At 33.6% G+C, this 17,652-nt stretch overlaps 1 protein-coding gene across 1 annotated transcript in view; it reads right to left on the bottom strand.

The window, feature by feature from the left end:
• LOC121370197 (phosphatidylinositol phosphatase PTPRQ-like) overlaps window positions 1–17,652 on the bottom strand; it is a 135,695-nt gene that overhangs the window by 65,186 nt on the left and 52,857 nt on the right. The window contains exon 4 of the mRNA XM_041495312.1: window positions 5,240–5,512. Coding sequence (XP_041351246.1) covers window positions 5,240–5,512 — 273 coding nt within the window. The remainder of the gene's footprint in view (window positions 1–5,239; window positions 5,513–17,652) is intronic.

The following is a 17,652-nucleotide window of genomic DNA, read 5'->3' on the forward strand; positions in this document are numbered from 1 at the left end:
ATAAAAAATATGACTAACCCTTTTTGGGAAGATGTTCTAGATAGCTGGCGAAAAATCCAATATAAACAACCAATAGAAAATGAAAACGATATAGCTGGTATAAACATTTGGTTTAACAGTAAAATATTAAAAAATAAGAAGCTTATTTTTTATATAAAAAAAATATATATATATGCAGAAAAGGGAGTTTGTTTCATTAGTGATTTAGTTAATACTGATGGAGGATTTCTAAATTTATGCGATTTTATTGCAAAATTTAATATAAAAAACAAACTTTCTAGACTATGCTTCCTTAATTAATGCAGTGAAATGTTTCATAGGAATGTATGGAAAACATAATGTTGAAATAAACGATTCAATTACAAACGAAAAACCACAAGTTAAAACAACTTCTTAAACACAAAACGGGATGTAGAGAAATATATAAATTGTTATGCTACACAAAAGCCATTCCAAAGTCTCAATTAAAATATAAAAATAAAGGTTTTTGTTATTCACCAGCAGAATGGAATATATTTTACAATATACCATTTAAATATGTTAGAGATACAACGTTACGTTGGTTTCAATATAAAATTCTACACAGATTTCTCGCTACTAACACATTTCTATATACAATACATTATATTAATTCAAATAAATGTACTTTTTCTAATCGTATGCCAGAGACAATTGAACATCTATTTTATGATTGTTGTTATGTTAAAGAATTTTGGAAAGATATTACAAACTGGATATCCAATACTATAGAAGAGTGCATAATTATAGATAAACATATTGCCATTTTGGGTATGCTTAAAAAAACAAATACATATGCAATAAATTGGTTAATTATTAACATAAAATATTATATTTATTCCATGAAAATACATAAACAAAAATTAAACTTCTCTGCCTAGCTTTTACTATAATTAAAGAAAAGCTGGAAACTGAAAAATGTATCTTATATAAAAATGGTAATTATGAAGATTTCAAGAATGGAAGCAGTGGTATAATTTATTTCAAACATCATACAAAACTTATTAAATCTATCAAATATTGAGATATATTTATTTATAAAATACCTTCTTCGCACTTTATACTCCTTCACACACCTTTTCATAATACTTTCTTGTATCAATACTAATTCCGTACATAACATCTTCTCCTTTATCTTTTTTTCATTCTTGGCCCCAGATAATAATAATTAAAAAAAAAACAAAAAAAAAACATAAAAATAAAAATAACAACAACAACAATATACATAATGTACGTGGATTAAATCTATTCGTGTGTATATATTTTGCCATTTATATGTATGTATATAAAACTGTGTATATCATATGAAATTAAAAAAATATTGTGAGACAGTGAGCTCAGGGCACCCCAACCCTGACACTGCCATTTTATATTTTGGGGACAATTAAAAAAAAAAAAAAAAAAAAAAAAAAACTTCATTAGTAAAATTGCGTCATATTTTCTGTGACAAATGGTGGAAAAAATTTTACATCTTCTCCTTTTCAAGCTAACTACGGGCACAGGGCTTCGTTACTTTCAGTACAATTTTTTAACCACAGTTAAGCACTTGTGTCACAGAAAAGATTAGTTTCATGTATTTTATGATGTTAGAGGGGGTTTATATAATAAATGCCCAATATTTTGTCCATATCTGGTAGAGCATGAGCATACTGGGTAAATTGTGAAAACGTTCTCATAACTTTTTATGAGCAGTATATTGAGTTTCTTCAGTGGGAAATTAAGCTGCAGGTAAAAAGCATGCAGGCTGTGGGAAAGGTAAACGTCACATGTCTGTTCATCAGGGTATTTGCCAAGAAGGTTTCCAGCAGGCAAGTTGACTGGGAAATGGCTCTTAGGAGGTATGTGGTTTAGTCTTTTGAACAAATAGTTTGACTATATTCTTCCCCAAGACTCAAATACAGGGCAATTTAGTTAATTGTAATTTGTTTGTGGTGATTATTAATAGGGTTGTTTATTTGTTTGTATTTAGATATACATGTAAGTGGTGTTGTATATTAGTGCATAATCAGGTGCTATAACTTAGGTAGTTTTACTTTGTTATAGGATATTTGGGTGTGTGTGTATAGTGTATGTTTTCGGTTGTGTAACTGACCGTATTAGAGGGTTAAGCGTAATTTGTGTTGTTGTGCACCAGGAGTAAATATGGTACAAAACAAGGGGTTAAGGTTAATTTGGTTTATTGTGTTACAATAGTTTTTTATAAGTGTCAGACGGTCTTGATAATGAGGTATTTTATTGCCATAATTATATTAAGTGAGCCTATTTGTAGACATTTTTGTTTCAGCTTTTGGGGTTTGAGCGTGAGCCAGAACCACGAGAACCTTTGGGTTTGAGCGTGAGCCAGAACCATGAGAAGTATGTGAGCTACGAGAGCTATGATAGCTATGTGAGCTATAACTGGGTGTGAGGGATGACAGATGTGGCCAGCGGAACTGTAGGAGAACCATCTGCAAGAGATGTCTACAGACTAGCGTGGTGGCGGACTGTTATTAGGATATCTGCACGAAATGTCAACAGCCAACCATCCAAGATGTGCTAGTGTCTGGTCGTCATCAAGATATTGATAGTATTCGCAATGACAGTGAATTTCAGATGAGTTTATACTGATACAAACTGAACTGGTTTAAAATGATTATTTAACTAAGGCTCGAACATTGACTAGAAGCTAGTTGGCTCAGACTGGTTTACCATGGACACCAGAATACAGTTTTTTGGGGGGTTTAATTTAAGGTTGGGGTAGTGATGTTTGGAGTGAAATCGTTATTGTGTATATTTATATTTTGTATATAAATTTGTTGAAATGTTTTGTTTGACTTGTTTCTTGGACAATATGTCTTACTGATAGTCAATCTGTGACAACTTGGTATATGATATAAAAGATTCAGAAAAATGTGAATTTTGTCATATATTTAGTGAAGATTTAATGCATCTTGTTTGATTATGTAAACATGTTCAGACATTCTGGAATATTGTTATAAAAATGGATATTCCTAAAAACTAAAATTAGACTTCAGGCGAATACACAAACAATTGTCTTAGGAAACCCGAACTATTCTAAAAACGATAATATTATAAATTTAATACTGCTAATTGCCAAACAATAGATATACAAATGAAACTGCAACAGTCATCAACTAACCTTAACTGGCTTCTAGAATAGTCTTAACACGTATTATCATATAGATAAGTATATTTCCATAATAAATAACAGAACAATCCAATTTGAAGAAAAGTAGAATTGTTGGAAAGAACTAATTCTGTAAAGTGTATTATACATTTATTTTCAGAATTATTTATGGGTACATCATATTTACAGAATATATAGAATTGATTTACAGATTAATTAGTATGTTAATATTTATATTAATACGCACGAGACCATTGTATAATGCATCATCTATTTTATTGTTACATGTTTATTTTATCACTATATCAGCATTATATAATTGTATAATTTTGTGGTGAAAAAATAAAATAAAACCGTCGCATTTGCTGACGTCATATCTATAAATGAATGAATGGATGAATGTTTAACGACACCCCAGCACAAAAATACATATCGGCAATTGGCTGTCAGAGAAGATAAGTATATTTAAATATTATTAAATATCTATAAATGTAATTAATGATTTTGTTCAAGCATTTTGAAATGTGGAGATCTCTTAATACATATTACTACATCTAAATCTAAGATACGATGGGATTTGATAAGTGAAATAACCTCTATATTTAAAATGAATTATACTATTTATAATAAAAACTATCGGATAGATTGAAAATGGAATTACACCACTTTTATGGGAGGTTATTAAACAATCGTTCACTGCATTTAACCATAAACAGTTTTATTCACACGTACACACAAAACGTTAAACAGGTCTGTTCATCAATGTGGGAAGGAAATAGGAATATATAATATTTTGGATACTTTCTAAAATACATGTACATATGTGTATGCATTTGTTTTGCCCATCTTAGCAAATATTTGAATTCATTAAGTACTTCTATAAAGACTGAGCCGACCTATTCACGAGTAATATCATTCATATGCCTACATGGGGCGAGATGTAGTCATCTGGTAAAGCCCTCGCTTGATGTGCGGTCGGTTTGGGATTGATCCCCGTGGGCTTTTTCTCGTTCCAGCCACGCCTGGTATATGAAAGGCTGTTGTATGTGCTATCCTGTTTATGGGATGGTGCATATACAATATCCCTTGCTGCTAATCGAAAAGAAAAGCTCATGAAGTGGCGACAGCGGGTTACACTCTCAATATCTGTGTGGTCCTTAACTATGTGTCTGACGCCATATAACCGTAAATAAAATATGGTGAGTGCATCGTTAAATAAACCATTTCCTTCCTTCCTTCCTTCATATGCCTACACATTAAGATTGCTGCATGATAATGAGCTTGTTACCCAGACTTTTAATAACTGTTTTGTACATGATATGCTATGGTAATTAAGTAGTTCATATATTCTATACTCTTCAAAAAAGTAGAAGGACCTGAAATATTAATTTTAATATCAACTATTAGACCGAACATACGTTTTGACCACAGACATCCTAGTAAAGAACGTCCAGGTCTGTTTACGAACACACCAAAACACATTACATAGTTTGCATGCGCTGTTGCCCCGATCACGTGCGTGGGGTGTCATTCTCGATTTTGACAATTTCCAGGAAAGTCGATTAATCACTGTGGAACATTATTTCTGTCAATCTTGTTCATTCTTTTGATCATACAGTTGTTACTGTTTTATTTTTAGTAATTTTTATTGTTTGAATTTGCGATTTACTGATAAAAAAACGTCAACTTTCAAGTTTCACTTCTGACGCCAATCGTCCTTCAAGATCTTTGGTGGTCATAAAACCTACTGTAATACTAAACTACCGGTTTTAATGTTTGCCCAATTAATTCACTATTCCCGACAGCTAATATACCTTACAATTTTGGCAATTGTAAATTCATATTAGAGTTTCCCTATTTTTGTTTGAAGAGTATATCTAAATGCTGACTGTTCGCATTACTCCATAATATACTATAACAATTCGGAGCATATATCCTTTGTAATATAATTTTAAACCTACAAGTTTGATAAATAATTGTATTTATAATGTTATTAATTGGTATGAACAACATTCAAAATAAATTATTTTAGCAGTCCAGATTTATTGCTGAAACAATAGTTAGAGAAAATAGTGTATGAAACGTTCTACTCACTTGTTGTCACCGTTGCTGAAGCACCAATTCGATTATTCCCGATACTTGCATCAAGGATCGTAGTAACAGTCACTGTGTACGTCACTCCTGGGTTCAGATTTGTTATATTGGATGATCTTCCTAAACTGCCTATGTGCTTGACGCCGTTGTCTGGTGACCACGATATATTATACCTTGAGATTCCAGTAAAATCACTGGTTTGATCCCACATCACAGTGGCATTCTTACGGTGTATGTTGACAAAGCTGATGTTATTTGGCGTGAGGTCAGTCACTGTAATAATCAATAAATGATATTGAATGAATGAATGAATGTTTAACGACACCCCAGCACGACAAATAAATCGGCTTTTGGGTGTTATGACATTGAAGTCTTAAACAAAAATATAGCCAACCGTTCTTTGCTTTTTAAATCTAATTCATAGAAAGTCACTAAATGACTACCAAAATATTGTATTAGCATTATTATGACATGTTAATATACTGAAGGGAATAAATTAACGTCACATAAATAGTGAGAGCAAATAGTAACAGTTTTACTGAAATTCAGTCCTACATTGCACATTTGTATTTGATACAGACATCACTATGCTAGACGTGCAATTAAAGTTGGGCTAACAATCAAGTGTTCCTTTATCAATAATATATTATATTTGCATTTTCACGGGAAAGGTTGCAAACATATGAACAGGGTCAAAAAATAAAATATATTAAAGGGACATTCCTGAGTTTGTTAATCGATAACGTCTGAAAAATTACAGCAGAGACTTTTTAACGATTGTAATTATATATCAACTATACTTTTAGCATAAAATGTTAGTGGCTGTATATTAAACGTGTTTCTGGTCGTTCTAATATTTGTACTACGTTAAATTTGATTTTATTTCCTAAAATTATTTGAAGACAACATCCAGTTTGGGCTTCTTACAAATATTAAGACGACCAGAAACACATTCAATATACAGACAATGATAATCTAAACAAGAAAATATATTTAATATGTAAGTTTAATCGTAGAAATATTTTATTAGTCGGAAACATCTTACAACGGAGCAAACTCAGGAATGTCCCTTTAATTGGTAATTGTCGAGGCAAATACCGATTATCTAGACGAGGTTGATATTTTACATATTAAAAAACACGAGTAGCGAATTCTATTTATCCTATAACACTTCTAAAATAACATTTTAATTAAATGTTTTTAGTAAATCACAGTACTAAAGTCGCCAACCATCGATAAGATCCAAGACAAAATCCAATTTGGGCTTCTTACAAATATTAAGACGACCAGAAAAACATTGAATATACAGACATTGATATTCCAAACAAGAAAATATATTTAATATGTAAGTTTAATCGTAGAACAATTTTATTAGTCGAAAATATCGTACAATGCAGCAAACCCAGGAATGTCCCTTCAACGTACATATATACAGAAACTAGAAGATGTACAAGTTGAAGCTTAAATAGCTGTACATTTGTATATGGGATTAAATTCCGTGATGATCATAAATCTGAACCTGAAAACCATAATATCACGTACAAGTTCGGCCATACTTATATATCCTGATAAAAATATTTGATGGCAATAGGGTCCCCCTTCCTACAACTCTACTACACTATGTTTTTAGAAGCCATAATACTGAATGAATGAATGAAAGTTTAACGACACCCCAACAGAAAAATACACACCGGCTATTGGATGTCATAAAAGATAAGTATATCAAAATATTATATATACAATTATGTAAAACCACAGTGTAAAGGGCTGTGTGGAACAGTATAATACAAATATCAAGGTAAGTACACTTCACACTTTTGTATAGACATCAAAGTGTTTTAAAAACTTTAAAATTAATTAAAATTAATTCAGGGTGGAATTAAAAAAAAATCCAAAACATTTCTGTTGCCAAATATATAATTTCTCGTCGGCTTCAGATGATTACACACCAATCAAAAGTGGCGCACAGTTAGTGTACACTGACAATGTTCACACTGAGGAGGATGTTCCTTCTTTAAAATAAACGAATGCGTCAAATATGCATGGCCGATACGGTTACCACACAAGACTACGTCATCCTTTCTGCAATATGTTCTGAACATGAAATTAACTGGTAACAGTGAACAAACTGGGATCTACTACTGATTTGTGACTAGTGTTGAAGAGTACCCTAAAATGTCATTTTATGGTTGAAGCAATTTCAAACTCGATACCCTCCAATATGTTTGCACCAAATTACCAACACGTGTCTTTCATACGTAGATGAATTAAACTAATCAATGATTGTGCATCCTTTTTTGTTTGTTGTCATTATCTATCATCCATCTATTGCTGTTTACAACGAAAACATTTATTGCTAAGGTATTCTTATATATATATATATATATATATATATATATATATATATATATATATATATATATATATATATATATATATATTATTACTGAAACACAAAGGAAACGCAAAAACAACTTTTCATTGCAAATAACGACAAACTATTAATGAATTGATGGATATTGTAATATGACATTAATGACTGGTATTCATGAGATACATTCACATGGAAACATGGCCAGTTATCATCAGTAATAGAGTTGCATTCGTAATCGAAAAGTTCAACACACACCCCCCCCCCCCCCCCCCCCCCCCCCCCCCCCCCCACCCCGATCAAGGTCAGTATCTGGTGTGTCCACCATTGGCCCGTGAGCATGCGTGAAGACGACGGGGAAAGGATTGGCACAAACATCTCAAATAAGCCAGAGGAATGTTCCTCCACTCCTCCTGCAACGCCTGTGCAAGCTCAGCGACGTTACGCGGTGGTGGCTGGCGGTGACGTACACGACGTCCTAACTCATCCCACATGTGTTCAATTGGGTTCAAATCCGGGGAAACGGCGGGCCTGTTCATAACGGTGATGCCGGCTTGTTGCAGGAATGCCTAGGTAATCCTTGCAGTATGTGGACGGGCATTGTCTTGTTGAAACAGAATGGAACCTCCTGGTCGTCGGTGACGGCGCAAAAGTGGCTGGAGAACTTGTCTTAGAATAACGTCAACATAACGCTGGGCTGTAAGGGCATCATGGACAATGATGAGATCACTCCTGAAATCACAGTTGATTGCTCCCCATACCATCAGACAACCGCCGCCAAACCGATCACGTTCCCTCACACATCCGTCAGCGTACCGTTCATGGAGTCTCCTGTACACACGTGCTCTTCCATCGGCAAAAGAGACAAAGACACGGGACTCATCTGAGAAAACAATGCTCCGGTAAAAGGCTGGTGGATGATTACCATTCTGGAGAGCAAACTGTAGTTTCGCAGCACGACGTCGCGGTGTCATGATGTTACCGTTGTACGGGCGTCTGCATCCGAGTCCAGCCGTTCTGAGTCGACGGATGACCGTCATCGGATGGATAGGCCTTTCATGACGTCCTATCGTATTGCTTGCTGTCATCGTCGCAGTTCTGAGCCGGTCACGGAGGTGGTGTCGTCGAATCTGCCGATCTTGGCGTGGGGTCGTAACGGTACGTTGACCAAGTCGAGGTCGATCACGGACACTCCCGGTCTGTTGATGACGTTCAACAAGTCGTCCAATAGTTGATGCATGGGTTTTGCGAAGTCCCTCCTTGAACCATGCCTTGAGTCGTGGCATTCTTAATGTGATGAGGAATATGACACCGTTACGTGACTTTTTTGTGTCCACATACTTGCATTTCACGTGCATTGCATGCAGCATGACTGAGCATGTAGTGAACGCATTTCACACCATTTTGTGTGTTTCTGCTGTTGCATGTGTAACGAGAACAAAACCAGGATTAAAACCCAGACAAAAGTACAAATCAATGGTTTCCTCTCATAAATTGTTATTTTTCATTAATCACAACAAAATATTGAAAAATATCTGTTTTGCATTTTCATTGTGTGTCGGTATATATATACACATATATATATATATATATATATATATATATATATATATATATATATATATATATATATATATACATGTCAATAATTAATTTTTTTACACACACACACACACGCGGACGCATGCACGCACACATACAAATTGGAAAGCAGAATATTCTGTCTTTTAAAAAACTGATAACCTTAACATCGTTGAACAGTACACAAGGAAATATAATATTACATCACCATCGAAAAGCCGCTGGGTAATTTCAAAGCAAGTTTTTTTTCAAATTCAAGTTCTTTATTAGTACAACTTATAAGCTTTACAATAAAAACAGCAAACTATGATAAATACATATTTACAATATCTGATAATGGTGGGGAGCGCTATAGCAGTATTTAAAACATAACATAAATGAAATAAACATCCAAAATGACGTCATTCGAGTTTGACGTCATTTCCATTCAAAAATACACCGCGCCACATATTCTTACGTCATTTGAATATCTAGTAATGGCGGACTGGAATTAAAGTTGCGTGTAGTTTACAAAAACACGTTGTATTAAGCTTGAGCTTATATGATAAAGAGATTATTACCCTCGTGTATTTTGGTATCATCAATACCATATATTAGGAATAAAAATAATGTATTATGCTCGCCAGAGGCTCGCATAATACAATTTTTATTCCTAATATATGATATTGACGATACCGAATAACACTGGTAATAACCTATATATATATATATATATATATATATATATATATATATATATATATTATATATATATATATATATATATATATTCACTGGAGTAGGAAGCAGGGGGCCAAGGACAATTTTCAGAAATGTTGCTTTATAATAGTGTAAAAGTGTGTACATATAAAAGTGTGGGCCCCTCCCTACACTTTTTGGCACCTTCCTGCGCCACTAATATATCTGTGTGTGTGTGCGCGTATACCCCCCCCCCCCCCCCCCCCCCCCCCGCCTTGCCACCTTCATACGCCACTGGTATATGTACATAAATAAATAAAAAAATTCAAATGTGCGTGTTAGTCTGGGTTACATTTTTCGTTGTGCGTGTGCACTGGTGTGCAGGCTTGTTTTGTAGGCTATTGTTTATTTGGGGGCAGTTTTGTTGTTGTTACTGGAGTTTTCTTTGGGAGGAGGTAAAATTGTAGTGTGGGGGGGGGGGGGGGGGTATTTTTTAAATATTAGGTTTTTCTTTTTGCCTGCCACTACTTACGCTTATAATCATGTATATAGAACAATGTCTTCATTTTAACATTTAACCTTGAATAATCGGCATGCAAGACTAACATAAATATGTTTACACAGATATTTTGATGTAAACAAAACAAGTACTGTTACTATAGGTAGATGTTTTTAGGTTAAATTATATATTTAACTGTTATTACAGAAAAATTTACACTTTATAATGCAATGTATACAGGCCTAATTAATTTACAGCAAACGAAATATTTAGTCAAACAGGCGCATGTGCAGGGAATTGTGTAGAGGCAATCTAGACTGGCTAGTGGTGTTTTTAGGGGAGGGGTCGGGTCAGGCGTCCCCAGAAATACACGTTTGACTGTTCTGATTGTCCGTCCCATCCTACAAAAACGTTTTGTTGTTTGGTTTGGTTTGGTTTGACGTAAAAATAAAAATAAAAGTTTTTTGGAAATAAGAAAAATGTACTATTTTTGTGTGTAATTTAGAGAACAAGCGGCTCAGAAATAAATAACTCGTAAATTCCATAGTATGACAAAAATGCGTTCCCCGTTGGAATGTTTGGGTCATTTGATTGGTCAAGATAGATTACGGCCACTTCCCTACAAGGTCAGAGCTATTAAAGAGGCAGCGCAACCCAAAACAAAGAAACAGGTGAAATCATTCTTAGGCATGGTTGGATTCTACCGGAAGTTCATTCCGAATTTCTCTATGATTGCTGTTCCACTTACTGATCTAACGAGGAAAGGAAATCCAAACCACATGGGTTGGACAGAAGCTCATGAACATGCATTTCAGTCACTGAAGAAAGCAATGATTTGCAGTCCTATTCTAAAACTTCCTGATATTGAGAGACCATTTATTCTGAGGACTGATGCTTCGGATCGAGGAGTTGGTGCTATATTGTTGCAGGAGGAGGATGGGGAAAACTTCCAGTGGCTTATGCAAGTAGGAAATTGTTACCCCGTTAACAGTCTTATGCTACTATTGAGAAGAAATGTTTAGCTTTGGTGTGGGGTGTCGAAAAGATGCAGAGGTATCTTCATGGCAAGTCATTTGTCGTGGAAACTGATCATCATCCGCTAACATACTTAAACAAGGCTAAAATGGCTAATGCTAGGTTGATGAGATGGGCATTACTGCTGCAACCCTACAGAATTCGCATAGAAGCAATCAAAGGGAAGGAGAATGTTGGAGCAGATTATCTAAGTAGATTAGAATCAGATTAAAATGCCAGTTGTGTTGATTTCAAAGAACTATACAATCAATATATAGACATATTGAGGATGTTGTGTTTTAGATGTTATATATGATCTTAATGTGGTATGATATTTGATAGCGAATGTATGTAGAGTTTGAGGAAAGTAGTGTATTATGTTGAATTTTAAGGTTTCTTAATCTTTTCTGTAAAACAAAATTTATTTTTTATTTTTTCCCTAAGGGGAAGGGTATTGTCACAGAAAAGATTAGTTTTAGGTATTTTATGATGTTAGAGGGGGCTTATATCATAAATGCCCAATATTTTGTCATATCTGGTAGAGCATGAGCATACTGGGTAAATTGTAAAAACGTTGTGTCATAATGTTTTATGAACAGTATATTGAGTTTCTTCAGTGGGAAAGTAAGCTGCAGGTAAAAACCATGCAGGCTGTGGGAAAGGTAAACGTCACCTGTCTGTTCATCAGTGCATTTGCCAAGAAGGTTTCCAGCAGGCAAGTTGACTGGGAAATGGCTCTTAGGAGGTATGTGGTTTAGTCTTTTGAACAGATAGTTTGACTATATTTTTCCCCAAGACTCAAATATAGAGCAATTTAGTTAATTGTAATTTGTTTGTGGTGATTATTAATAGGGTTGTTTATTTGTTTGTATTTAGATATACATGTAGGTGGTGTTGTATATTAGAACATAATATCAGGTGCTATAACTTAGGTAGTTTTACTTTGTTTTAGGATAATTGTGTGTGTGTATAGTGTATGTTTTCCGTTGTGTAACTGACCGTATTAGAGGGTTAAAGGTAAATTTGTGTTGTTGTGCGCCAGGAGTAAATATGGTACAACACAAGGGGTTAAGGGTAATTTGTTTTATTGTGTTACAATAGTTTTTATAAGTGTCAGACGGGCCCGATAATGAGGTGGTAGTTTATTGCCATAACCATGAGAAGTATGTGAGCTACGATAGCTATGTGAGCTATGTAAACTATAACTGGGTATGAGGGATGACATAGATGTAACCAGTGGAACTGTAGGAGAACCATCTGCAAGAGATGTCTACAGACTAGCGTGGTGGTGGACTGCTGTTAGGATGTCTTCAAGAGATGGCAACAGCCAACCAACCAAGATGTGCTAGTGTCTGGTCGTCATCAAGATATTGATAGTATTCGCAATGACAGTGAATTTCAGATGAGTTTATACCGATACAAATTGAAATGGTTCAAAATGATTATTTAACTAAGGCTCGAACATTGACTAGAAGCTAGTTGGCTTAAACTGGCATACAATGGACACCAGAATAAAAATAAAAAAATGTTTTGGGGGGAGGGGGGTAATTTAAGGTTGGGGTAGTGATGTGTTTGGAGTGTTATCGTAATTTTGTATATTCTTATTTTGTATATAAATTTGTTAAAATGTTTTGTTGTTTGACTTGTTTCTTGGACAATATGTCTTACTGATAGTCAATCTCTCGTCCATCTGTGACACCCCCTCAACAATTTTACCTCCCCCCCAAAAAAAACCCAGTAACAACAACACAAATGTGCCCACCAAATAAACAATAGCCTACAAAACAAGCCTGCACACCAGTACACATGCACAACTAAAAACATAACCCAGACTAACACGCACATTTGAAAAAAAAACAGGTTTTATTTATGTACATATACCAGTGGCGTATGAAGGTGGCAAGGCAGGAAGGATTTACGCACACGCACGCACGCGCGCGCACACACACACACACACACACACACACACACACACAGAAAGAGAGGGATATTAGTGGCGCATGAAGGTGCTAAAAAGTGTGACGAGGGGTCCACACTTTTATATTGACACACTATTATAAAGCAAAATACCCCCCCCCCCCCCCCCCCCCGCTTCTTACGCCAGTGAATATATATATACACCATGAAATGCTTAATGGCTGTGCATACTATTAATAATTGATAGTCGATCGTAACTATTAAATTACAAATGAAATTGTGTCGGTTACACTATGTCCGTCTAACAATGATATTGGACTCGCTGTTCCGATTTGTTTGATAAGTAGAAACCTTATCGTTAGGCGAGGAAGTGAATTTCTGTATCGTTAGTTTCATTATTAACTACTGCATAGGTCATTTAGTCAAATTAATGTACACTTCCATTTGTACACAGTGATATATACACAAACACAAACACATGCATATACACAAACACATGCATATTACTTGCAAATATCAACACTTTATTAAGGTGCCGTTTTAACGAGTCAATCACCAATGAGCCATTTTTCTTGGTCTCCCCCCCCCCCAAGACGTGTTCGTAAGTATTTTTGTTGAACACAAAACATATTGTACATTTTCTTTTCTGTAAAAGAAGGAGATTGCAGACAATCTGACAAACAATAATAGTAACAGAAAACGTTATTAACGTCAAAAAATGAAAGAACACGTCGACAACTACTCCACAATTCAGTAGTAATAAAGGGTCTTTGTTGGAAGCGACTGGAGCGTAGACGCGCCGGAAATAATTTAGTGGCTAATTGGGGCCGCTTAGCGCGATGCAAATCAAGGGCATATTGTACATTTTCTTTTCTGTAAAAGAAGGAGATTGCACACAATCTGACAAACAATAATAGCAACAGAAAACGTTATTAACGTCAAAAAATGAAAGAACACAGCTAAGAACACTATTAACATACGTGTCGAAAATGAATAACTTTGTTTCAATATTTAAAAAATTCTTATTCCACACATTTAACATCGAAAACAGGGCTTTGCGTCCTTGTTCAGCAGTTCGTTTCTGTGTACGACTAAATTTACCATTATAGAAAAACAATAATCCTAAATAAACAAATTCATTTACTACCTCTAATTCGTAATCATTATAAAACCACTTTTCATTATTTCGAATTCTAAAAACAACAATTTTAGTCGTATTATTATTATTATTTTTTTTATTTTTTTTTTTCTAAAGTTTATTTCCATGAAATGCCACATTTACATCCGTGTTATATACCCACGTGGCTTGGGTATACTACACACAGAAATGCATAATAAATATTATACATCTTATTAGAAGAAATAACATCGCAAAATACTAATAATGAAAAATAACTATGTACATCTATTACGTAATAGGGATTGGCAAAGTCATGGAGGACAGTTATATTAGTAAGAAAATTAAGGAAATGTTTTATCTCCAGCTGAAAGGATGTTTCCATTGGTGTAAAAATAAAATAAGTGGAATTGTTAGACTTATTATTATTATTCTTTAAAGTATTAATTTTAAGGAGGTAAAATGCCCCATTTTTCTGTGAAGCGGTCTTTATTGTACCCTAAAATATATTTTTCTATTGTTCGATAATATTTGATAAAACTACGAGCTTCCATAAATTTTGGTAGTTTTTCTTTATGTTTACAACTATATATATATATCTTTTCAGTATAACAATTAGATGATTTATTAAAATGCTTTGACTAGGGATACCCAGCAAAACATCTTGAATATTTAATTTAATAACTGATCCTATCTTTGTTTCGAGCCAAATTTGAAATGTTTTCCATATTTGATTAGAGTGAGGGCAGTAGAAAAATATATGTTCCAAAGATTCTGGTTCGTTAGCACAAAAGCTGCATTTATTATCCGCCTGTATGCCACACATACAGAGATAGGTATTTGTTGTCAAAATACGATGTATAAGCTTGAATTGAAAGTTTTGAGTTTTAATGTCAGAGGTAATTTGTTTTATAATTTCAAAACATTTTGACAAATGACCTTCAGTAATATTTGTATTAAGTTTTTGTGACCATTTATTCGCAATATATAATGTAGAAAACACTTTTGATTTTAAATATAAATAGTAAATACATTTACAGCTTTTCGATTTTTGTATTCTTTTTAAAATATTGTCATTATCTGGGGTTTCCAAAGTTAACATATGTCCTTTTATTTTGCGTCACCAATATTTTGGGATATATGAAAATATTTTAAAGTATACTAAATAATTACCATTTAGGTTATATTCATGTAAATAAATCACATACCGATTTTAGACCCTTTTCATACCAATGTAGGAACTGTTTTATTAATTTAGGTGGAATAAAATTTAGTAGTGCGGTTTGTATAAATTGGTTTTCATTTTGAAATTCATTTTTCTGTAGTAATGCATAATTATTGATTACATCTTTCCAGAATAAATTTTGGACACATTTTGATATCTTCAGTAATTGTTTTTTCTGAAATGGAAACGGGTCTAAACTTCCAAAGTCAAGTAATATTGTCTTTGTCAACTTTTGCCACAAACCATCTGATGTTATTAGTCTGTTTACCTTTAAGTACCAGAAAAATGACAAAGGATCAATCATCTTAAGTCCTCCATGTTTATACTCATTAATTAGTAAATTCCTCTTAATTTTGTCTCTTTTACCATTCCAGATAAATTTGTATAATAATGTATTGAATCGTTTGAAAAATAAATTATCTGGGTTTGGAAGAGCAATAAATAAATGTATGAAAAGTGGAAGAATTTGTGACTTTATAATTATTATTTTACCATTAATAGTTAATATTCTATTTGACCACGAAAATATAATCCTTCTCGCTTTAAATAATTGTTTTTCAAAGTTAAGTGAACACATTTTCTGGAGGTCCGTTGAAAATATTATGCCGAGAATTTTAAAAGGTTCTTTAGACCATTTTAGTGGAATGTGTTGGCATAACTGCTCATTAGAGTTTATTTTTGAACCAAACCATGTTGCCGTACACTTATCTGTGTTTATCTTAAGCCCTAAACAAAAAGCAAAATCATCTAATATTTTTATAACTTCAGTTAAGCCTTTTTTTCCAATAACCCGGTCCACGTTTTATTTCATAACTCCAGTTAAGCTTTTTTTTTCTCCAATAACCCGGTCCACGTTTTATTTGACTAAGTGATATTTCTAGCGAGATAATGGAATGATCGGATCTGTAGCTAATACCAATATTACATGTTTTAACCATTGCAAGAATATCTTCAGATACTAAAAAATAATCCAGTCTACTCTATTTGCTCTGATTTTTTAATCTCCAGGTATACTGGTGTCTATCTGGGTTTAAAATTCCCCAAGGATCATTTAGATCAAGATATGCTTTTAATTCTAAAATACAGTTACGAGATTTTTTATTATTGTCTTTTTTGTAGTTATAAGTATCTAGGGAATAATCCTGAACTACATTCCAGTCGCCAGCCATAATAACAGAACCTGGGAGACTTTCTAAATGTGTTTTAAGATTGTCAAAAACATGTGGGGAATCTGAGTTTGGGCCATATAAATTTAATACGGATATCCTGAAATCTTCTATTAATATATCTAAAATAATATAACAACCATTTTTATCACTTATTACTTGATTAACATTATACTCAAAATTATTTTTAATTAGTATCGCTACGCCTGCACTATTACTAGTTCCATGAGAAAAATAAATATTATATCCCCATTCGGCTGACCATTGTTTCTCCTCTTTAACTGAACTATGTGTCTCTTGCAGGAAAATTATGGAAGACCTTTTACTCCGTAAAAAATTGAAGACATCCCGTCTTTTAATATTGTTTGATTGAAGACCATTCACATTTGTTTTTAGTCTTATTGGTATTTACAGTTAGTATACTTTGAGAGAGCATTAATCATTGTTTGTAATCTTTCTGCGCTTTCAGCTAATAGTACCATATCATCAGCATACACTATTAAAAATAGATTTAAGTCTGTCTTTCAATACTAGGACGATTTTCAGATGACAGATTACCCGTCTGTATCGACCAGTACATCTAATATAGCATATACATATAATTGTATAGTTCTGTATTTATACTTATACCTTAAATTGATTTTCAAATAATATAACTTTGTATACGAGTTGTTAATTTCTAATATCACTACCCTTCTGACAACCAAAGAGACAAAGTAAAAACGTACTTTATTTCTAACTAAAGCGATATATGAAACAAGCAAAGAAAATAGTACGCAAATTAATGTCTTGACCAGGTCGGCCTTTTCTCCCTAGTATATATATATATATATTGTAAATATAGT

Source organism: Gigantopelta aegis, chromosome 4 (genome assembly GCF_016097555.1).
Source record: "Gigantopelta aegis isolate Gae_Host chromosome 4, Gae_host_genome, whole genome shotgun sequence".
Lineage (NCBI taxonomy): Eukaryota > Metazoa > Mollusca > Gastropoda > Neomphalida > Peltospiridae > Gigantopelta > Gigantopelta aegis.